This window comes from Mesoplodon mirus (genome assembly GCF_964341445.2).
Source record: "Mesoplodon mirus genome assembly, chromosome: 7".
In the NCBI taxonomy this organism is placed as follows: Eukaryota; Metazoa; Chordata; class Mammalia; order Artiodactyla; family Ziphiidae; genus Mesoplodon; species Mesoplodon mirus.
The window spans coordinates 59,429,912-59,452,247 of record NC_138983.1 but is presented as its reverse complement, the minus strand read 5'-3'; the positions used below and the strand labels follow the sequence as shown (position 1 = coordinate 59,452,247).

Below are 22,336 nucleotides of genomic sequence, written 5' to 3'. Positions count from 1 at the left end.
CCGGGGAATTAACATCGATACAATACTTGCAACTAAACTGCAGACTTTATCTGAAACTTCCATTTCTCAATCTTACTCTTGCTTGATTCTCAAGACTGCTCAGACATCATCTCCTCCTGGACGGCCTCCCTAGGCCCCTTCGCTCTTCTTTCCCCTCATCTTCTAAACACACATAACACGCTAAGTGCTGCTCCTCGATGGCAATTACACTACGTTGCAATTGTCTACCAATAAGGGCTGAGGTCCTGGAGGGCTGAGACTGGTTTTAATTGATCTGGAATCCTGCCTGACAAAGAGGACCTTACTCCATGTTCCTTGGGTTGACTGAAAACGATAGTGCCCAAGGGATCACGAGACAGCAGGTGTTGGCGAGCCAACGAGGGGCGGTCATCGCCCAGGTACTATCCAAGCCATTCGTGCAGACGGTGCAAAAAAGGAACTAGTCCTCTCGCTGTCAGCCCTCTCCAGGGCTCTGCTTTTCCGCAGGCCCCGCCCACCTACCGACTCCTCCCCTCAGGCTTACCCTCTTGTTATCTCCTCCCCTTCCACGCCCCCTCTTCCACTGTCAGCACCGCCAAGATCCGTGACCCCGCCCCTATCACGTTAGTCTCTTTCAGCCGGATCTCTGTCCTAAGCCCCGCCCTCCAGTCTTTCCCTGCCTCTTTAAGTCGCGTCGCTCTTTAGGTCCCTCCTTCTGCCCTACGGTTCGACCTTTCTTCCTCAGGCTCCGCCCCCGCCCCGCGGGCCTCCGCCTCCCCAGAGGCCTTCCCCTATGACACGCCAGAGTCCTTCAGAAGGGCGGGGTTTGCAGTGCGAGGGGGCGGAACCTGGGGGAAGAGGCGGTACTCCTTGCTTGGAATGCCGTCGGCGACCCCGCCCCTGCGCTCTGCCGTTGCCAGGAAACAAGCATCGACGCTCTGGCTTTGGCCGGGCCCAGCCAATGAGCTGGCACGCCGCTGCCCAGCGGTGCGTCGCTGGGCGGTTACGTGTGGTGCGCGGGGGCGCGGGTTGCGTGTGGCGCGGGGCGGGGCGCGGCTGGTGCGCCTGAGGAGCGATGGCGGCCTCAACTCACCTAGCACCGCGGTGGCGATCGGGCCTGCTCAGGGTCGGAGTTCTGTGACTGAACAGTAAGTGAGGGCCGGAGGGCGTGTGAGAGGGGAAGAGGGGCTGGGGAATGACGGCACTGGGTTTGGTGACTGTCCTGGTTGTGAGGGGACAGGGTGAGGGGCTGGCATGTGTTGAGCGGCCAGGTGTGAGTGTCTAAGGTAGGGGAGCAGGGCGAGAGCCTCGGGGTGAGTGGGCAAGTAAAGAGCTGGGTTGTATGAGGGGCCGGGATGCCTTCTGAGGGGCCAAGTGGAAGGGACTTGTGAACACGATTTACTGAGGAGCTGGGGCTCCTGTGGGCAGGCGTGAGGGACAACCCTGGGACCAGAGTGAGGGGCTGAGGCCTGCGCGGGGAGGGGAATGGGCAGGGCGAAGGCGGGAGCATGCGGGCTGGTGGTGAATCGGGAGGGAGTTGAGAGCAGGGCATGGGGGAAGGAATGAGGATTGTGAGACTTGGATAAAGGTGAGAGGTCGGTTCTGAGTGGAGTGTTCTGCCCAGTGAGAGCAGTAGTTTTAGACTGAGTAGGACAGCTTGGGTGGAAGTGTTGTGCTCTTGGCTCTTCTGCTGCATGGGCTCTACATATTTTGGAGGATCAAAAAATGAAAGCGTCGTGGGCAGTAGTAACAATGATAATGGAAATCATTTTTTAGGCTTACTCTTCAACAGAGTCATCATTGGAATCCCTCGTTCCCTCAAGTTCCTCCTTGGGACTGCAGACTTGAAGATGGTCCCTCTCATGGAGATTTTTTGGCTATGACCGCCTATGTTTGTTGTCTTTCCACCTGCTTCTGGGCAACCTTACTCCACTGCTGCTCCTTACCTGTGCTGAGCTGTGGGGCTTTGACCGTTGCCATCTGTATTGGACTAACCACTTACAGCTGCTAATTCTACTTTCATGGAAATCATATGGTTCGTTACATACAACGCTGTATTTCGACTCCCAAACAGGATGGCTTTGCTTTCATTTTCTTACAGTTAAATTAAAAATAAAAAAAGCGAATTTATGTACAATAAACTACTCATATTTAAAATGTACATGTTTGATGAGTTCTGACATACGTTTACATCTGTGAAACCATCACCACTTTCAAGATACTGAACATTTCTCCCACCCCCAAAAGTTTTCTCCTGTCCCTTTGCAGTTCACTCCTCGCTCCACGACATGTTATTGGGTTCACTTTATTAGCATTTTACAGGTCCCCTTTTCCCTGCCAACCCATATGCACATGGAAATTTTGAATGTTCTAGAAAGCTGGGTTGGCACTCAGATAATGGCTCCTTTCACACCACTAAAATTTCCTCTCTCTTGACAGTCTGCCACAGAGCAGATACCTCCCACAACCTCAGGAAGAGGTAGACCTTCCCTATCCAGACCATTCTTTGGGAATTAGGGGCAGCCCAAGTCCCCATTCTGTTCTAGAGTCTGAGCCTCAGAACCAACTGTTCTGTCCTGTGGTATGTTTTCATTGCTTCTCTCTGGAGGCTGAACAGGTTTTCATGCTGGTGGAACCCTTGGCAATCTGCCCAGATGGTCAGAACCCTATAGAACTTACATGTATAATGAAAGAGTTTAGAACAATGATTCTTGAACACTGGGTCAAGGACAGTGCCAGTCCATGATAAAGTTTTTATCTATTCAAGGTGGAAAGAGAGAAAGGCAACATATGGAACATGAGTTTTCCATAAAGATAAATTTATTCTTAAATTATCTTTCCTATTTTGGTATTAAAGTGCTCTCTCACTGGTAAAGTAATGGTGGCAGCGGATGATGGGTTTTAAAAAACTGATCTATTTGCCAAAATAAAAGTAACAATCCTATTTAAAATTTAAAAAAATCTATTTCTACTGGTTCATGAAATCCAGGAATTTAGGGTGATGATAGTGTGGCTGCTGTATTATGTTGAGGAAGCCTGCATTTATACAGTAGAATTACTGTCTGACATCTAAATTGCATTCATGCATTACATAGCGATGTCAGATTTTACTGGAATTACATAGATTCCTTGTGAAGTATGCAAGGGCAGGAATTCTTATTTTATAGATGGAGAATCAAATCGAAGAGCCAGAGACCACATAGTGATAAAGTGGCAAAGCTGGACCCAAAATTTGGTCTCAAGAGAGTGACAGTGACTTGGGAAAAAAAAGTTTGTAACAAGAGAGTGAAGGTGATGTGGAGTAAAAAGCATGTGATGTACAGGAAGGGTTGTGATGACATGTAGGACATTATCCTGGCAAAAAAAGTCTTTTCTATGATTTGTAATTGTTCTGTTTCCAAAAGAGGTTAAAGAGACTTTGAGGGTGACATGGGTTTGAAGTTTTTGTTTAATAATGTGGCAAAAACATAGGAACAGGTGTACATAATACCTGGATCACATTGTGATAGTGACAGGTGAGACAAGTCACATGTTTGAGGGTTCTTAGGGACTGTCCAAATTCTTGGCTGTTCTGGAGAAAGCACTGGGTTTTGTAAGCTTCCTGTTTGCTATACTGAACTCTTTGTTGAACAGTAGTGCGTTAAGTATAATGGATTTTGCTTTATGATATATATAGCTGAGTGGTAGATATGAGGAGATGAAACATAGATGAGGATGATGATGTAGAGGTAGAAACATGCTTGGGGTGCTGTGTGTAACCATCTATTCCACATCTGCTATGTGCCAGGCCCTCTTATAAGTGCTGGGAGAAAACATTCATTCATTCATATAGTAATTCATTTATTCATTCAGCAAATACTTCAGCATATAGTCTGCCCTTGTGATGCTCACATTTTATGATATAACAAGATAGATAAGATGTGGTCCTGTGAAGTCTCAAGGAATTTTCCATCTGGTTGGGAGAGATGGACACATAAAAAGATAATTTCAGTTGAGAGAGAGAATGTGAAATATGAAAGTATATCATAATGAGGTGATTACTTGTCTGTATCTAGTCTCAGTCTCTCTGTATGTTCCAGTCATATTTACTCAGTGATCTATGGTATATCTCCACAGGTATTGCAGTTAACGTGTCCAAAACAGAACTCATTGTCTTTGCTTTGAAAGTCTGCTTTTGTACCATGTGTCATATCGCAATCCAGGCAAGGACTTCAGTGTCATCTTCCATCTCTCTGCTCCTTCACCCCCTGTATGTAGTCAGTCACGAAAATCTTAATACATTTCCCTTTATATTATCTGTTTTCTTCATCCCCACAGCTACATCTTCACAGTTAAGGCTTTAGTTTACTACCTTCTCATCTCTCATCTGGATTTTTTTCCCCAGACAGTCTCCTGCCTTCAGACTTGCTCTTTTCTAATCCGTCCCTGGAATGGTCTTTCTAAAAATGCTAATTTGATCATGGAGCTCCTCTGCTAAAAACTTCTGGCTCTTTGTGTTCTGTAGGATAACATCCAAATTCCTTAATATGGCATCATTTGGCCTCAACTCACCTCTCCAGCCTCATCTCGGGCCACTCTCTCTCTGCTCTGTGTTCTAGCTTGAATAAATTGTTCACAGTTCCCTGACAAACATGTTACTTTTTTGAGCCTTGAAATCTTTGTAATAGCTGCTTCCTCTACTAGGAATGCCTTTTCTTCTCTGCCCAGTGAACTTTCCTCATCCATTAGGATCTAGTTCACTTTCACCTCCTCTTTGACTTCTTTGTCACCCTTCAGCAAAAGGGGTGGAGAAAGCCGTGTGTGACATGGGGATTTACTGTTGTAAAGGGGAGTCACTGTGCAGTAGAGTTCACGCTGTGAGTTATGAGGGCTCTGCTGGAGTGAGGTGGGGAGATCCCTGCAAGAAGCAGAGGTGGTACTGGGGAGAGGGGAGGGAGTGAGTTAGGACCATACACTGATATCCCATTTGTCTCATACATATAGGCTGAGGGATAGACAGGCAGAGAAGATATGTGTGAGCTGAGCTCTAGATCGTAGGCTCCTATGAGGTGGGGTTTGTTTATTTGTTTTTCCCTTTTGTATTACTATGAAGTTTTAATCAGATCTTTCTACTTTCAGAATCTAGGGTAAGAACCCATCGCTGCCTCTTATGTCAGTAAGAGGAAGAGCCATTGTAGGGGGAGAGAAGCCTCAGAACTTGACTGACCTGTTCTTAGAAGGTTGTTTTGGTCTCTCTCTCTCTGCTGTAGATGTTGCAGGTGTATCCCTGCCCCCACCTTCCTCCCTCTTTGCCTCTCCCAGGGCAAAGGTTCATAAATGAGACTGAGCCATTTCCTGCCTCGTGTCTGCTATTCCGAGGTTGGTGGACACCCTTGCTAAGTGTTCCTATAAGGCTGTATTTCGGGCCCTGCGGTGAGTGCTTGACCTTGGCCATTCTGGGGGGTCTGAAAGATCATCTCCTTTTTTCCCTGTGGCTGAGCCTGTAGGTAAATTTGGGAAGAGGGATCTACTTTTCTCTAGACTTTGCTGTGGGAGGAAAGGGCACAGTAATAGGGTGGTGATCCCATTCTCTTCTGTCTTGTTCTGAACTTTTCAGGGTTAACAGGGAGTGAGGGAGCCTTAGGTAGGTGACAGGAACACCAAGCTGTGGCTTTCTTTTAGATTTCTGAAGTGTGTGAAGAGGGTCCAGGTTAAGTGTTAGCTTTTGGGTTCTGAGACAGTGATTTCAGTGTGGCTTTTCTCTTTGGGGTCTTTGAAAAGAAATGGGGGTGGGATGGGGAGGGAAAGTCCTGGAGGCCAGTTCCCCTTGGGTCTGTGAGCAGTGCTGTATGTTAGTCAAGGAGTGGAGCAGAAGTGGGCGCCCCAGGTACATCCCAAGGTAGAAGCTGTTTGTTAGTCTTTGGAATTGAGTTCTAGAAGCTGGAAGCAGTTTAGTTGTGGACATGTTAAGGCCTTTGCTGAGACTGGATGCTTGGCCCTTCTTCAGCTCCCCTGGGGTATGAGTGTGAGGTTAGATCTCCCTTTGCTCCACCTTATGTTGCTATCTGACATATTTTTAAAGGCAAATTTGATCTTGTCATTTCCTTGTTTAAAAACCTCCTTTATTCCAGGGTGTTGATAGATAAAACCCAAACTCCTTAGCATGATACTCAGTGATATTTATAACCTTCACCCATGTTTACCCTTCAACTTAATATTGTAGCTCTCGTCTCTAAATAGTCTGAGATTAAGCCACACCAAACTTGCAACTGTTCTTCAAATTTGCTATGTTCTTTCACAGTGCCATATTTTTGAACATACTGTTTTTAATATGAAGAAGGCCTTTCCGTCTGCTTTCTTTGTGGCCAGTATCTCGTTGTTAAAGATTTAAATCAGATATCACCTCTTTTCTGGAATCCTCTCATAGTTTCCCAGGAAGATTTAGTTGCTTTCCTTAGCACCCCCATGACATTTTTGTAAGTACCTCTGTTTATAATATCTATTGGAGTTTTTGTTTATGCTCCCCCAATGGTTTTTATCCATTTTTGTATTTCCAGTGCTTACCTATTATTAGCACAGTGTCCCAGTACTTATCAGTATGATGTACACCGACTTAATGAGTGAGCCCTGCCTGCTGTTTAGGACTGCTCCCACCCTTTATAGGACTGTCTTTTGAAAAAAAAAAAAAGACTGTCTTTTTGTTCTCCAGAAGGTTTTCTTAAGCATAGTTGCTATCTTCCTTTAGTGTGAGCTGATAGTGGTGAGAGGGAGTGTATCTGGGTAGAAGGGGTGGTGGTTAATATAACTGGAGGCCGAGTGTGGGCCTGTTGCCAGGTCTCTGGGTTCCTTTAGCCTTATTGAGTATAAAGAGGAAGGACAACTGAACCACACCTTTCCTCTGAAGTTTTTTTTTTTTTTTTTCCCTCTGAAGTTTTTATACTTGTGAGATATTGTTGAGAGACAGTATTGCTGAGGGGGTGGTAGATGTGATGAGAAGGAACTGTGAGCCATGGCCGAGGCCAACAGCTGTTTTGGTACTTTTCCCCAGTCTCTAGTGAGGGTGTCACGTCATGTCCCCAGGAGTGAGTGTTGGATGCATCTGACAGGAGTGAGTATATGTGTGTTTATGGGAGTATATCCTTGTGTTCTTTGCTAGAATGAAAATCCTTTTGCTCTTTTGGTTGGCTCTGAATTTTTACCTCTTAAGATTATTCAGCCAGCTAAAGGTCTGTTAGTGTATTTCCTCCTGGGTGGGCTTCTAGGGAGGGACCTGTAATAGTTAGAAAAAAATTTCTTCCTCAACAGTCCCAGAGGGCCGGAGTCAGATCAAGACTGGATTTCCTGATTGTTCTTTGTTTGTTCATTCACTCATTCACTTAAACATCCATACATTCAGCAAATATTTATTGAGTCCCTAGGCACTGCTCTAGGTATTGGGGATACAACAGAGAAGCCTTGCCCTCAATGAGCTTCATTGTAGTGGGGAAGATAGACAAATAAATAAGCAAATAAATATTTTTAGAAAGTAAAAAAACTGCTAAGAAGAAAGTAGGATTAGGAAGCTAGAGAGTGAAGGTGGGAAGATGTGCTATTTAGATAGAATTGTTAAGTAAGTCCTCTCTGAGGAGATGGCATTTGGAAAGAACTGAGTGATGTAAGCAATGTGAAGATCAGGAAAAGTACACTCCAGACAGAGGGAAGAGCAAGTATTCAAGAAGCCTCGTATGAGTAAAGTATGAGTGAGGTGGGGTATAGCAGGAGGTTATACAGGTTAGATTATGTAGTGCCCTAGAGACCAAGATAGAGAATTTGGATTATTACCAGTGTGATAGGGAGTCATTGGAGGATATTCAGCAGAGGAGAGATGTAGTATAATTTATGTTTTAAAACTCTGGTTGCCGTGTGGGGAATAGATTCTCAGAGGGGCAAGACTGGAAGTATGAAGGCCAGATTGGAAGCTATTGCAATAGTGAGACATGTTTGGAGGGTATAGATGATAGGCTGATGAACTGGATATTAGAAGTAAGGACAAGAAGAAAGAAGGATGACGCCTAGGTTTTTGGCCTGAACAAGTAGGTGAATATTGGTATCATTTATTAAGGTGGAGAAGGCTGGGGGAGTAACACAGGTTTAGTGTTGGAATGAGTTCTGTTTTAGACATGTTGAATTTAAGGTGCTGACTGTGTGTGTGGAATTTTCAGTGGAATGGTGGTTCTGAGTTCTTCCTGCTGGGCGGTAGAGAGAGGCAAACTTCTACTAACCTCTTCCATCCTTTCTCTTTGAATCAGATTTGTAGGTCTGGATCGGGCAGTGACCTCTGAGCTCACTACTCCAGCCTGGTATATCTTCTGGCTCCATGGACAGTTACTGGCTCCTACAGACCGGATGAAGCAGACAAGAGACACAAGTAGAGAAAGCCTCCGGCTGGCAAATTCTCAGAGTGTGGCCCTCTGGCCACTGGCCCTGCCCGGCCTACCTCATGGAGAGGATGAACTGGCTGAGCAGACTGGCCTCCCGGGGCCCTGGGCATCGTGTACCACAAGGGGCCAGTCTGCAGACTCCTGTCATGGCTGACCCTGAGACCTGCCTCATGGTCTTTAAGAATCACTGGTCCCAGGTAGGAGACTATATGCTAAAGGTCCCAGTCTACTGGCTGCCCAAGTCCTAACATTCTTTGTTCTCTCACCTTGCCATCTAGTCACCTGATCATCTTAAATTTTTTCTCTTATCTGTCCTGATTCCCCAGGTGGTGCGAATTCTGGAGCGGCAAGGCCCTAGGGCAGCTCCTGGGGGAGCCGACGATCTCAGTGCTGTGTGCAACCACACTTATCAGATGCTGACACTGCTGGCGGAGGATCGTGCGGTGCCCTCGGCTCCCACAGCTCCTGGGCCCCTGCTGGAGTTTGCTCTGCGCGAGGATCTGCTAACCCGTGTGTTGACGTGGCAGCTGCAGTGGGATGAGCTTGGGGATGGGGTTGAGGAACGGCGGGCTGAGCAACTGAAACTATTTGAGATGCTAGTGAGCGAAGCTCGCCAGCCACTGTTGCGGCATAGTCCAGTTCGTGAGGCTCTGCTGATCTTGCTGGATGCCTGTGGCCGCCCTGTGCCCAGTAGCCCAGCACTGGATGAAGGCCTGGTGCTACTTCTCAGCCAGCTGTGCGTGTGTCTGGCCCGGGAGCCTTCATTGCTTGAATTCTTCCTGCAGCCACCTCCTGAGCCCGGAGCTGCTCCCCGTCTTCTCCTTTTTTCTCGCCTTGTACCTTTTGTCCATCGAGAGGGCACTCTGGGCCAGCAGGCCCGTGATGCCCTACTCCTGCTCATGGCTCTGTCAGCTGGAAGTCCCACTGTGGGCCGCTACATCGCAGATCACTCTTACTTCTGCCCGGTCAGCACCTCCTGGGATGGGGGGTAGGGTATGGTGTAGGCACTGGAGGGCACCTTCCTGTCCAGGAGATGTGGAGGGACTGTACCAGGGCCCTCTCCTTCAGGAAGTAGCCCCCCCGGGTTTGAAAGCAGCACCTGGAGTTGGGGTGGGGATGAGACGTGGGCTTAGGTGGATAAGGCAATTGTGAAGGCTCTTCATGGGCCAGTGTTCCCAGGTGATGTGTTGGCACCTTGGGTGACTAAATATCTGCTCTGGTAATAGCTCTTACCCCTACTCGCATACAAACTCTGGGTTAATAGTTCCCTGTTCCCCTTTTTTATATCATCTGAGTCTTTGGTAACCTGTCCTTGGGGATGGCCCCCAGGTGCTGGCCACAGGGCTGAGTGCCCTGTACTCTTCACTGCCCCGAAAGATTGAAGTTCCAGGAGACGATTGGCACTGCCTACGACGGGAGGACTGGCTGGGGGTGCCAGCGCTTGCTCTCTTCATGAGTTCCCTAGAGTTCTGCAACGCAGTCATTCAGGTGGGACTGGGGTTTCCAGGAGGTCTGGCCTTTGGTCATTCTGGGGAGATGGGGTGGGAGGGGGTGCATTCCCTGGAGTTCTGGTTTTCTTTCAGCTTGCGGGTAGGGTGCCTATTTGTATTCTACCATTCTGCTCCCTTCCTGACAATGGTCCCCTTCAAAATCCTCCGTCCTCTGTCTTGCACCCTTACAGGTGGCTCACCCTCTAGTGCAAAAGCAGCTGGTAGATTATATCCATAATGGGTTCCTGGTGCCTGTCATGGGCCCTGCCCTGCACAAGGTGAGAGTCATGAGTGGCAAGGCAGATTAAGGGATTAGGTTGAGGGGTGGTAACCTCAATGCCAGGACCAGTGTGGGCGGCAGTGGGCTGGGTACTCCTCCCTTTTTCCCTGTCTGCTCCTGGTACCTCCTTAGAATTTAGGGAAAATGGCTTAGCATATGTGCGGGGAAGCCCTAAATTTCCAAACTTTCTCTTTCTTTGTCCAGACCTCTGTGGAGGAGATGATTGCCAGTACCGCTTATCTGGAACTTTTCCTACGGAGTATTTCAGAGCCTGCCTTGCTCCGTACCTTCCTGCGATTCCTGCTATTACACCGGCATGACACCCACACCATCCTTGACACCCTTGTTGCCCGTATTGGCAGCAACTCCCGGGTATGGCCCCTACCTCTGTCCTGGCTTACCTGGGTGAGCCATTTTCTCTCTCCGACCTTTGTTCTGGGAGGGTGTTCCTGCCCTTCTTTGGCCTTTGTCTCCAGCAATCACTTCAAAGTTAGGTGGCATTTTCTTTCTAGTATTAAACTTTTAACTGTTTTGGGTACAATTTTAATGTGGCCTCCTGCTTTTGTAATATACAAATCTAAGACACAGTTACCTTTTCTGGATGACTTCAGCTGCTCGTCTTGGCTATAGGTTTTGCCATTGTGCGACACTTGTTATGTAGTGTTGGCCTGAGGTTCTCTTCAGCTGTGTAGCGCTTTGTGACTTGCTGTGGGTGACTTGAAGATCACTTCTTCAGGCTTTGTGTCTGCTTTGATAGGTGATCTAGCTGCTACTAGTATGTTTACCTTTTCTTCCCTCTGGATTTGCTGTATTTGAACAGCTATAACTTGGGGCACCCATTTGCCCGCCTACCTACTTACGTTCCTTCTTCCTGAACATTTTGATTGAATGTTCACTATATGTCTATGTGTCATACTGTTCTCTGGTACTGAGGCTATAATGGTAAGCAGTGGTTGCTGAGTTCATGGAGCTTCCTTTATAGAGGAGGTAGACAAGTAAACACATAACCAAAATAATTGAAAATTGAGGTCATTGTTATAAAAAGCCCGACAGGGTGCTTCGAAAACAGTAGAGTGGTCAAAAAAACCTTTCTGAGGAGGTGACATTGAGTTGAGACCTAAAGGTCATGAGGGAGTTAGCCTGTTGAAGAGCAAGTGGAAGAACAGTCTAGGCAGAGGGAGCAATGCATGCAAAGTACATACGTGGGGAAGAGGAAATGAAATGTATTTGAGGAAATGAAAGACCAGTGTGACTGGAGGTATAGTGAGCAAAGGGGAGAAGGGAAGGAGAGGTGGGTGAGTTCAGATCATGTGTGGCCTTGTAGACCATGGTAAGAAGTTTAGATTTTAACCAATAGAAATGTATATAAAATAGGAGTAAATTGTTTCTAAGTCATAAAGACCTGAAGTCTTTCTGGGGGAGTAAAGCATTAGTTTAGCCATGGACTTTATGGCATTTATTTTGGCTCCATCATCCATTTTTGTTTCCTTCTTTTATTATAAATAATTGAAGTTCTCTGGGTCCTTGTGTTTAAAATAGAAGTTCTTAGATCACTAAAGGTTCTAAAAAACTGTTCTAGATAACTGAGGTACCTGGTAGTAGGGTTCCAGGTAAGTAAGGTTCCTGGATAGCTATGTTTTGTATAGTTGAGGTTTCTGAAGCTACGTTAGGGTGTATGTGAGATATTCTAGACTGACTCTGATTTGACCAGTGTTTCTGAACCAAGTGTACACTTTAAAATTTGAAAATGACAATAACCATAACAACAGATTCTAGGCTCTGCCTTAGATTTCTTGAGTTATAATCTTTGGGAGTAGGCCCAAGGCATGTGTGCTTTTATAATATTCCAAAATGTAATTATGATACATGCCTTGGGTTAAGAATTATTGTCATAAACCGATAGGGAAGAGATGTCAAAGCTTTAATTTTACAAAGGTATTGAAAACGTTTTATTTCTCATTATGCTGAAGCTCGACCAAGGTCTTAAATCTGTTTGGCCTCATGGAATGTCCTGTTCATGTTTTGGGAATGTTGATTTCCTTCCTAGGGTTGATTTTTCTTCCTGTATTGGGCTCTGTCCATCTTGCTTTTGTCTTAACCTTATCCTAACTTCTTTGATTCTCCCTCAGTGTCTTTAGTCTTCAGCATATATTTCTGTTAGTCTTGCATTTGGTCCCCTGGTCTCAGGAGCCTTTCATTGTTTGGGGGTATTTATTCTTGGCTCTCAGTTCTTGGAGGAACCAAATCTCTTCTGATTTCAGGATGCCCATGTTAAACATGCAGGTGCTTTCTTTTCCCCTGTTTGGCCCTTTTAAGCTTGATTCTGTCGGCCTGACTTTGTAACTGCTATAGTCTGACTTGTGTGGCTTAAGGTGAATCATGCTGGCTAGCTAGCCTGAGTATCTGTATTAGTTTCCTATTGCTGTCTTAACAAATTACCACAAACATAGTGGCTTAAAGCAACACAAATTTATTATCTTACTATTCTGTAGGTCATGTATCTGACACGGACCTCACCCCACTAAAATCAAAGCGTCAGCGGGGCTGCATCCTTTCTGGAGGCCCTAGGAGAAAATTCGTTTCCTTGCTCATTGGGATCATTGGTCAAATTTACTTAATTGTAGTTATAGGACTGAGACTCCTGTTTTCTTGCTGGCTGTCAGCTGAGGACCATTCCCATCTTCTAGAGACCAACTAAATCCTTGGCTTGTGATCCCTTCTTCCATCTTCAAAGCCATCAGTGGTGGATCGAGGCCCTTTCATGCTTCAAATCTCTCTTCTTTTTGACCCAGCTAGGAAGGGTTCTTGGCTTTTAAAGACTCGTGTGGTTTGATTGGGCCTATCTGGATAATCTGGGCTACTCTCCCCATCTTAAATTTTTTAATAACCTTAATCATACTTGCAAAGTCCCTTCTGCCATGTAAGGTAACTTACAGGTTCTGGAGATTAGGACCTGGACATCTTTGAGGGGCCATTTTTTCTACCTACCACACAATCTTTCAGTGAGTCTGAATGTTTTCATTGCTAGTTAAAATGGTCATTTAGGATAAACATACATGCTGTCTAAAACATGAACTGCTATCTTATCTCTTTCCCACCATGATTGGCTTTTGTTTGGTTTTGTTTTGTTTTTTCCTTAAATGTATTTATTTATGGCTGTGTTGGGTCTTCATTGCTGTGCATGGGCTTTCTCTAGGGGTGAGCGAGGGCTACCCTTCGTTGCGGTGCACGGGCTTCTCACTGCGGTGGCTTCTTTTGTTGTGGAGCACGGGCTCGAGGCACGCAGGTTTCAGTAGTTGTGGCACGTGGGCTCAGTAGTTGTGGCTTGCGGGCTCTAGAGTGCAGGCTCAGTAGTTGTGGTGCATGGGCTTAGTTGCTCCACGGCATGTGGGATCTTCCCGGACCAGGGATTGAACCCGTGTCCCCTGCACAGGCAGGCAGATTCTTAACCACTGCGCCACCAGGGAAGTCCCATGATTGGCTTTTAATTCCCCCACAGTCGTTTAGTTAATGATGAGCACCTAGACTGTGCAGGTAGTGCCCTGGACTAAGACCCAATAGTTGTCTTCAGGGTGCTCAAGGTATACTTGCCGTAAGGGAAGTATAGAGAAAGTGCTTCGGGGATTCATAGGAGTGAGGGAGTGCTTACATGTGTCTCTTCTCTTCATCTAGCCAGAGGTGAACCACCCTTTTTACTTTTCTAAAACAAAAGGTTTCCCTTGTTCTGGACCCACCTATTTTTTCCTTTTCCTGTCAGCTGCCCTTGAACTTTCCTTTATCCTACCTTCTGAGAGAGACACTGGTGTTGGAGAGGTGACTCAGACTCCATGTTCACAGCCCCACCCACTTCCCAGCTGGGATTCTTCCAGGTTCCCTCTGGTTTTTTGTTGGTAGGCGTTCAGTTACTATGCTGCTATAGTCTGTTGACAGGCATTCCCTTAGTTATCACGTTGCTGTTGTCTCCTGTTAGTCATTCACTTAGTCCCAGTATTTCCTGGGGTCTCTTCATGGGTGTTCATTCCATTTAAGTATTGCTGGTATCTCTGCTGCCAGGTATATATAGCCAGAGAGTTTGCCGACATGTGTATGGTCTATAGAAATACATTAAATCTGACATGTGGTTCGTTCCTATCTGTGAATAATGAAGTCTTGACCACAAAGATCATGTGATCATTTATTTAATATTTGAATGATTGTTTTGTGCCAGGCCCTGTGCCATCATTGCTCCAGGAGAGGTTGGTTGGGCCTGGGGTTGGGGAGGTTTCCATTTGGTAAGCATCTTGGAGGGTAGAGAGCTCTTATGGTGACTCCCCGCCCCCCCCTCCCCCCAGCTCTGCATGGTCTCTCTGAGTCTCTTCAGGACCCTACTGAACCTCAGCTGTGAGGATGTTCTGCTGCAGCTGGTTCTCAGGTACCTGTGGGGGCAGGGATGAGGGATGGCTGATCCTGAACCCTCCGGGCCCTCAGGACCTTGTGCATTGCTGGGGTGATGGGTTGCATTGGGGTTGCTTGTGTGTGTCCTCTCGAAGCCTGGCTTAGCCATATAGTTCCACTGATGTTCTCCCAAGCCCTGTCCTTCCTTCCTGATCTATCCTGTCCCTTTTCTGCTGTCTTTCCCAGGTATCTTGTCCCGTGTAACCATGTGATGCTGAGCCAGAAGCCAGCTGTGCGCGATGTGGACCTATATGGACGAGCAGCAGACAAATTTCTCTCCTTAATCCCACGCTGTTGCCGGCACCGTGCCTCCAGCCCACCTCGTCCAGAGCATGCCTCGTGGGCTCGAGGTGGGCCTAGCAGAGAGGCAGGGAGAAGGGAGGACACGACGGGTATGGCCTGGGTTCTTGGGGAGCCTAGCAAGAAGGTGGGAGGAGGGAGGTGGCCGTGAGTGGCATTCCATCTTTGGGGAGGTTGATGAGGGGTGTTGTAGGGTGGATCCTTAACTCCACCAAAGAAATTTAGCTTCTGAGCAAAGCTGTTCCTTTTCTTCACTCCAGTTGTACTCTTCTATTTCCATTGTTTTTGTGGTGTTGGTGGTAATGAGGAGGGGGTGGTAGATGAGGAAGAGCTTAATTTGAGGGGTGGAGAGTCAGCTGTCTGAATCGGTCCCAGGTTTCTTCTGCTTCATTGCCTTTTCTCTTAGTTACCCAAGGTGTCTCATCCCTCCTCCTGCACCTCTGGCTCTTTGATCTCTCTTATGTGTTTTCTCCTCTGCAGGCCCTGGAAGCCCAAGTGTTGACTCCTCTTCTGTGGTGACGGTACCCCGGGCCTCCACGCCATCTCGTCTGGCCCTCTTCCTGCGACAGCAGAGCCTGGGTGGCTCCGAGTCCCCAGCCCCAGCCCCTCGCTCACCAGGGCTTGCTGCATCCCCAGCCTCCAGCCCTGGCCGACGGCCCAGCCCTGTGGAGGAGCCCGGTGAGCTGGAAGACAATTACCTGGAGTATCTGCGTGAGGCGCGCCTTGGTGTGGACCGCTGTGTCCAAGCCTGCCGTACCTGGTCTGCCCCCTATGATGGCGAGCGGCCCCCTCCTGAGCCCAGTCCTGTTGGCTCCCGGACTAAGAAACGCAGCCTACTGCCTGAGGAGGACAGGGACAATGCAGGGGAAGGGGAGGTGGAAGAGCTGGGGAGGGGGGCGCTGGCTCTGGGTGCAAGGGAGGGCCCTGGCCACCTGCTCCCTCCCCAGCTCAATGGGGTGCCAGGACCATGGCCTGAGGGGGCCAAGAAGGTTCGTCGGGTGCCACAGGAGGGAGCTGGGGAACTACTAGAGGGCACCTCCGAGGGCGTGGCAGGACTAGAGAGCTTTGGGCAGGAGCTCCAGGAGCTGGAGGTGGCGTTGAGCAATGGGGGCACTGGCTCAGAGCCCCCTCTAGAGCCTTCACTACCTCTTGAGGAGGAGGAGGCCTACGAAAGCTTCACCTGTCCCCCTGAGCCCCCTGGCCCCTTCCTCAGCAGCCCTTTGCGGACTCTCAACCAGCTGCCAAGCCAGCCCTTCACTGGTAAGCTACTTAGCCTAGGTCTTCTCCTTTGTGTACTCTTTGCATGTTCTCGACATGTTTGTGCTGGTTTCTGAGACTTCTTGCCCATGTCATTCCTGTGTACTTGCCTAGCTCCTCATCCATTTTGCTTGGGTCCCCTCCAGATACATATCATGTCATACTTGTGTCTCAGTGTCTGTCTGTAGTCTTCCATGCTTGTGCTGGTTTGAGTATTGACTTATGTCTAAGTCTTGTATGTCTGTCCTTTATGCATGTCCCTCCTCTTCCTCAGTCTGGCCATTTTCTGGGATGTGTGATCAGGATATTCTGTGTTTGGTGTTTCCTGGTGAATGAAAGTAATACATCTGAACCACGTGGAAGACATACGTGCTGTCCTGTATGGGAGGCACCTATAAATCATGCCGTTCCATGTTGTTCCCACCAGTATATCTGTCTGGGTGTTGGGTCTCCTGTCAGCTCTTCTGTGGCCCAGGGTCAGCTCTCTGGTATACTTCTCTTCTTCAGCCCTGGCCTCCTTTCTCCCAGCCTCTTTCGAGAAGGGCTCAGTTTCAAGTTTCTCCTGTTCCCTATCCTTGCACCTTATTGGTTGCCCTGACTGCTCAGTAAGACTTTCTAAGGGTTTATGGTTAGTGGTAAGAACTGAAGCAGATGGAGTGAAATACCTCTATCTGGGTAAGTTAGATCAGTGAAATACCTCTATCAGGGCAAATGACAAAGCATGGCCCTGAGCCCCCCCGCTAAGTTCTTTTGGTCTCTCCAAAAGACCTTGGAGCTAGATCTGGCCTGAGTGGCTGGGCTAACTCCTCTTTGTTTTTGTTTGAGAGCCAGCTTTACCCAGCCCAACCCTCATCTGGCTCTTGTCCCTACTCTACACCCCATGCTGGGGATTGGTGGGGAGGCACTTCTGGGTAGCTGTATAGTGCTTTGGACTAGACATACCTTGAGTTAGCATTCCATCTATGTCTTTGATGCATGTAAATCACTCACTATGATGCTGGTACATTGTGAGAACTCAGCATGTGGTAGTTTAGGATTATCATCTCTTGGGTGCATGGCAGTTACAAGTTGACCAAGGTACCCGCATATCTTCCTGTTGTTTGTAGTCAAGTTGTTATGCATTGATCAGTACATGTCCTGACTGGGCCTTGCACAGCATCAGGCCTTTTGCTCTGGAGTAATGACAACTCTCTTGCAGACTACAGAAAATATATCTTTTCATTTATTTAGCCTTTGCTCTGCTCTTTCCTTCTCTACACCACTAGAAGGTAGTGTGCAGGTTTTACCACTTTCTTGAAGCGTTAATTGAAGTTCTGTCCTTTTTCTTCTTCTAAACTCATCTGAGCTTTTTCTCTTGCAAAAAAGTCCCCGGAGATGAGAAGGACAAAGTTATGGGTTATCTTAGGACCCCGCTAAGCTAGAGTTGTTTTAGAGCTAAAGCTAGTCATGTGCATGTGGAGTAAGAATGTTCTAGGATCTTTTTCAGGATTCAGTGTCTCTTGCCCTTCATTGTTCTCCTGCCTCAAGTCTTAGTGCAGTTCCTAGGCACACTCCCTCTCCCTGACAAATCCCTGACCAGACAGACTGTGGATGGTTCTACAGTCCTAGTGTTGGTGATCTGGCTCAGTTGAGGCCAGTTCTCCCAGAAGATCATTCTAATCCCTTCTGCCATCCTCTTTTCCACCAAAGAGTCTGTCCTGAATCAGTTTTCTCTGGCCCTGAACTAAGCTCTTTTTTCCCTACAGATTCTATTTCACCACCTTGGTTCCCCACTCCTGAACAGGCCTGATTTCTTTTTTGGTTCTCCAAAGATTCCTCCCCTAACTTTAAGTTGACCAATCTAGTCACTGTCTTTGCCTTCACTGTGCTTTCTTCTTGCTTTATTTCTGACTCAGGTCTAGTGTTATCCTCTGTCTTGTATGTAACCTGATTTCTTCTTTTGGTCTAATCACTTTCTCACTTGTTCTTTCTTCACTTGTCCTCTTGGGTGAAGCTTTTTAAAAGCTGAGAAATATTATATAGCTTATGGTTATTATTGAATACTTATAATTTGCTAGACTTTGGCCTAAATGCTGTGTATCAGTATCTCTTTGATCCTCTTAATAACCTTATGAGGTGGGTGTATTTCCTTACTTTACCAAGTAGGAAACTATGCTTGGAGAGTTTTGATTCATCCAGTAACTTAACTAGTAAATGGTAAAGGTAAAATTTGAACCAGGTCTGTCTGATTCCAGAGCCTGTGGTCTGCCCCTTCAGCTAGAATGTGTATAAAGCTGGCATCTGGACCTCTTGTGGGTCCATGTGGTGTCTGCCATTTTATCTCCTCCAGAATCGGTGGTCACAGGATACTTAAACATGCACATCATTTTCTGACACAAATAATTTTCATCTAGTGGTGGGGGGAGGTCTCATTTTGGGGAGGAATGCGTGTGATGTGCATTGTGTTCAGGCCTTGTATCCCTGTGCCCACCCCCCCAGGCCCCTTCATGGCTGTGCTCTTTGCCAAACTCGAGAACATGCTGCAGAACTCCGTCTATGTCAACTTCCTGCTGACGGGGCTGGTGGCCCAGCTGGCCTGTCACCCCCAGCCCCTGCTCCGCTCTTTCCTGCTCAACACCAACATGGTCTTCCAGCCCAGTGTCAAGTCCCTGCTGCAGGTGTGCGATGCATGCATGCATGGGTGCGTCCAGGATCCATGGTGGGCCAGGCCCACAGCTGGAGTGGCCCTGGGGGGGCTGGGAATAGGCCCAGCGGGGCTAGAAAGGACTATGTCAGTCTAGAGCCACCCAGAAATGTCATGAAGTTGTGCTTCATAGGTGCTGGGCTCTGTGAAGAATAAGATTGAGAGCTTTGCAGCCTCCCAGGAGGACTTCCCAGCACTGCTATCCAAGGCCAAGAAGTACCTCATTGCCCGTGGCAAGCTGGACTGGACTGAGGGCCCTGCGGCAGGATCTGCCCCCCGCCGATCTGATTCCCTCGGTGAGGCCTACCCTGCCACCACCTCCCTGTCCTCCCTAGGCAACGAATTAGCTCAGGTTAACTGAGTTTCTTATTAAGGTTGAAGCCTTGTGCCGGGAACTAGGGAGTTACAGAGAGTAGAGTCTTGATTTTGTCCTCAGGTTTCTGGGCAGAGGAAGAACATAGTTCTGTCCACTGAGAGCCAAACCAGCAGTACCAGCAAAAGCTACTCTAGAAGCTGGGGACAGGCAAGGCGACAGAATAGTCTCTAGGTTGAGATACTGTTAAAGCTTGGTAAAGGACATGGCATTGGACATGGGCCTTGAGAGGTGGGTAGGACTTGGGTAGGCAAAGGAGTGGGATGGCTTTATTCTTTTGTTCAGGGGACAGCATGAACTGTTTAGTCGGAGCAGGGGATTTGGAAGGTGGTGGAACAGTTGGTAGTAAGGTTGGAAAGATTTGGTCAGAGCAGAAGGTCCTCAGCATAGAAGTTGGGCTAGGCAGAGGTTGTAAACTTTTAGGCAGTGAGAAACCATTGGAGGTTCTTAGATCTGGGAATGGAGAGATAAGTGTGTTAGTTCATGTGCTGGTTGCACTGGAGCTAGGAGCAGATGAAGTCAGAAGAGCAATTGGGAGGCTTCTGCTATAATGCAGATGTGACCTTTGAGGCTTGAATTAGAATAGTGGAAATAGAAAGGAAGAATTTGAAAAGGTGGAAATGGGAAGGACGTACTGGCAGAGTTTGGTGAGTGGTTGTGGGGTATAAGGAAGAAGGAAGAGTTGAATACGACCATGATATTCTAAATTTAGGTCTTTCATCAACCAGTGTCTGAGTGCTTGCCGTATGCGCTAGGTGTTGTCTTTGATACAGGGGACTCAGGGAGGTGCAAGATGTGATCTTTGCTTTCAAAAAGCTGATAGTCTAGGTAGTGACTAGAGGATTGTCATAACTGAGGGAGCAAGGTCCCAAAGGTGGTGGAAGTAAGTGGGATCCAGAGCACAGGAAAGTTTTTTCCCCCTTTGAGGCAAATGAGGAGAGATCAAAGGAGGAAATGTTATGTACAAGTGGAGTTTTGAGGTGTGGAGGGAAATTTTAGGGAGTTGAAGTCATCCTTTATTTGCTAATTGAAGTAGGAGGCAAAATAATATGCTGAGCAAGAGAGCAGAGGTGAGATGGGGGCTTAAGGAGGAAAGTGTATAGGTTGGGAAGAGAGTACCAGAAGGGTTATTAGATAGCTGTGAAGGCCCAGCTGAAGTTCCTTAGCATGATTTCCTCATGGTCCAGTACCAGGAATTATTTCTTGCTTCCACAGTCCTGGTACTATGTTCACTGTGGAGGGCCCAGGGATATAGAGGTAAATAAGACAGAGTCCAAGCCCTTAAACTCACAGATTAATGTATGAGGTAGAAGACATGAGAACAAGTTATTAAAATGCAATGTGATAGGGCAGTAAAATGGGAAGTTAGTGGAGGGCAAATGAGAGGAGAGGTAGGGATGGGGAAATTAGGCCAAGGATGAAAACATTGAGGAAAGCAAAATTAAGGCAGAAGGGGCTGCAGAGGCATGAAAGGAGCCTGGAGGGTTCCAGGAGGAGCACATAGGTGTGGATGCCAAAGCAGGGAGAGTTTCTAGAAGAGGTGGGAGGAAGTGTGTGAACCTGGTTGCAAAGGGCTCTGAACGCCAAATCTAATATATCTGTTTAGCATATCTCTGTAGCCATTATTAGAGGGAGGTCGAGAATGGGAATGGTATCATGATCTAGAGACTAGATCCCTAGAGTCTAGGCCCTAGGTCCTGGACAGGGCCAAGAACAGATCCAGAGCCAGCAATCTAGGAGGAAGGAAATTAGAGAAGAGAAGGCAGTATTTTAAATGGTTCATTTGAGTCTAAGCTGACATGCAGTTGTCTGGCCACAGCCAGTGGGAGGGTGGCTTTGATGGATGTAGGAGAGGGATTGGTGGAAGGCCACGTGGTGGCACGGGAGAGCAGATCTTGGAGGGACAGTGGTGTGTGACAGATCTGATAAAGTCACTGAACTATGACTGCATTTGTAGCACCTGTGGGTATTGAAGGAGCAGGGGTGTGGGTGAGGTGTTATAGATAGGTAGGCAGGGGAAGGAGGAAATGTTTGACTCTAGTACAGGAGGGTGCCGGGCAGCAAGAATAAGGGCATGTTACAGACTTGGTGATGGTAGAAGAGTGATTGGAAAGGGAGGCGCAGTAAGAGAACCCCTCAAGGTGAAGGGGCCTGGAGAAGGGAGGGGTCTTGTCTGGGAACGAAGTGTCTGAAGGGTTGACTGCCTAAAGACTGAGCATGATGGTTGGCTGGTGGAGAGGCTGGGTCGAGGGAAGGAGGCTGGGCAGGCAGCACTTTGGTGTTAAGAGTTCTAGTGGAGAGGTCCATGCCCCTGGGGGAGTGGGGGTGCGTGGGGAGGGGAATCTCCTCTCCCAGGCCAGGGAACTTTGCCTGACGCCAGCAGCTTCACGACACTCCTGTTTGTTCCCAGTGAAGAGCCGGAGGCCGTCCTTGGGGGAGTTGCTCCTGCGGCATGCACACAGTCCAACCAGGGCTCGGCAGGCGGCACAGATGGTTCTTCAGCCTGGGAGAGACGGCACAGGACTTGGCCTAGGTGGGGGCTCCCCTGGGGCATCAACACCGGTCCTACCCCCCCGGGGTGGGGCCCCTGACCGCCAAGGTGAGGCTCTGCGAGTCAAGAATGCTGTCTACTGTGCAGTCATTTTCCCTGAGTTTCTCAAGGAGTTGGCTGCCATCTCCCAGGCCCACGCTGTCACCTCGCCTTTCTTGTTGGATACTTCAGAGGAGGGATCTGGCCCTCCCATCTCAGGCTTTGGGCCCCTCAATCCTTAACTTTCTTCCATGGACAATCAGGGCCTTGAGTGGCCTGTGCTGGGGCCAGGGTGTAGGCTCCTTTTTATGTTTGGAGGCAGTGGCAAGAGGACTTTTTAATTTATTTCCGATGAATGTTTTCTGGAGAACTTGTTGCAATATGTATAAAAGGGAAATCTCTATTCTGTGCTCATTCTTCTTTCCCACCCTTTTTCTGTAGGGCTGGGTCCCCAAGAAAGTTGTACATGGATGGGGAAGTGGTCAGGGTGTTTTCTCTCTGGCGAGGACACGATGCCAAGGTTTCGAGGTACTTATGCCTTTAGAGGGTGAGGGGACATGAAGCCTGGGGAAAAACATTGGGACTTTCCTCCTCCAGACTCCTACAGGAAG

At 47.9% G+C, this 22,336-nt stretch overlaps 1 protein-coding gene across 3 annotated transcripts; it reads left to right on the top strand.

The window, feature by feature from the left end:
- Window positions 1-1,019: 1,019 nt before the first annotated feature.
- On the top strand, window positions 1,020-22,323 carry FHIP1B (FHF complex subunit HOOK interacting protein 1B). Of its 3 annotated transcripts, none has more exons than XM_082627681.1 (12): window positions 1,020-1,127; window positions 8,247-8,575; window positions 8,705-9,343; window positions 9,708-9,866; window positions 10,060-10,146; window positions 10,353-10,520; window positions 14,480-14,559; window positions 14,769-14,932; window positions 15,363-16,142; window positions 18,618-18,796; window positions 18,956-19,118; window positions 21,606-22,323. In XM_082627681.1, the coding sequence occupies exons 2-12, from the start codon at window positions 8,438-8,440 to the stop codon at window positions 21,965-21,967; spliced, it is 2,919 nt and encodes a 972-aa protein (XP_082483807.1). In that variant the 5' UTR covers window positions 1,020-1,127; window positions 8,247-8,437; the 3' UTR covers window positions 21,968-22,323. The 3 variants fall into 3 exon arrangements, with proteins under 3 accessions (XP_082483807.1, XP_082483808.1, XP_082483806.1); XM_082627682.1 differs by having other exon boundaries at window positions 14,769-14,974; window positions 15,363-15,560; XM_082627680.1 differs by having other exon boundaries at window positions 14,769-14,974; window positions 21,606-22,322.
- The last annotated feature ends 13 nt before the right edge of the window (window positions 22,324-22,336 follow it).

Bases quoted from the DNA above. Each gene is read 5' to 3' on its own strand.
- FHIP1B (XM_082627680.1), top strand. From the start codon at position 8,438: ATGGAGAGGATGAACTGGCTGAGCAGACTGGCCTCCCGGGGCCCTGGG. The intron at 10,521-14,479 runs GTATGGCCCCTA...CCCTCCCCCCAG, and splicing joins GTATTGGCAGCAACTCCCGG to CTCTGCATGGTCTCTCTGAG. The intron at 16,143-18,617 runs GTAAGCTACTTA...CCACCCCCCCAG, and splicing joins GCCAAGCCAGCCCTTCACTG to GCCCCTTCATGGCTGTGCTC.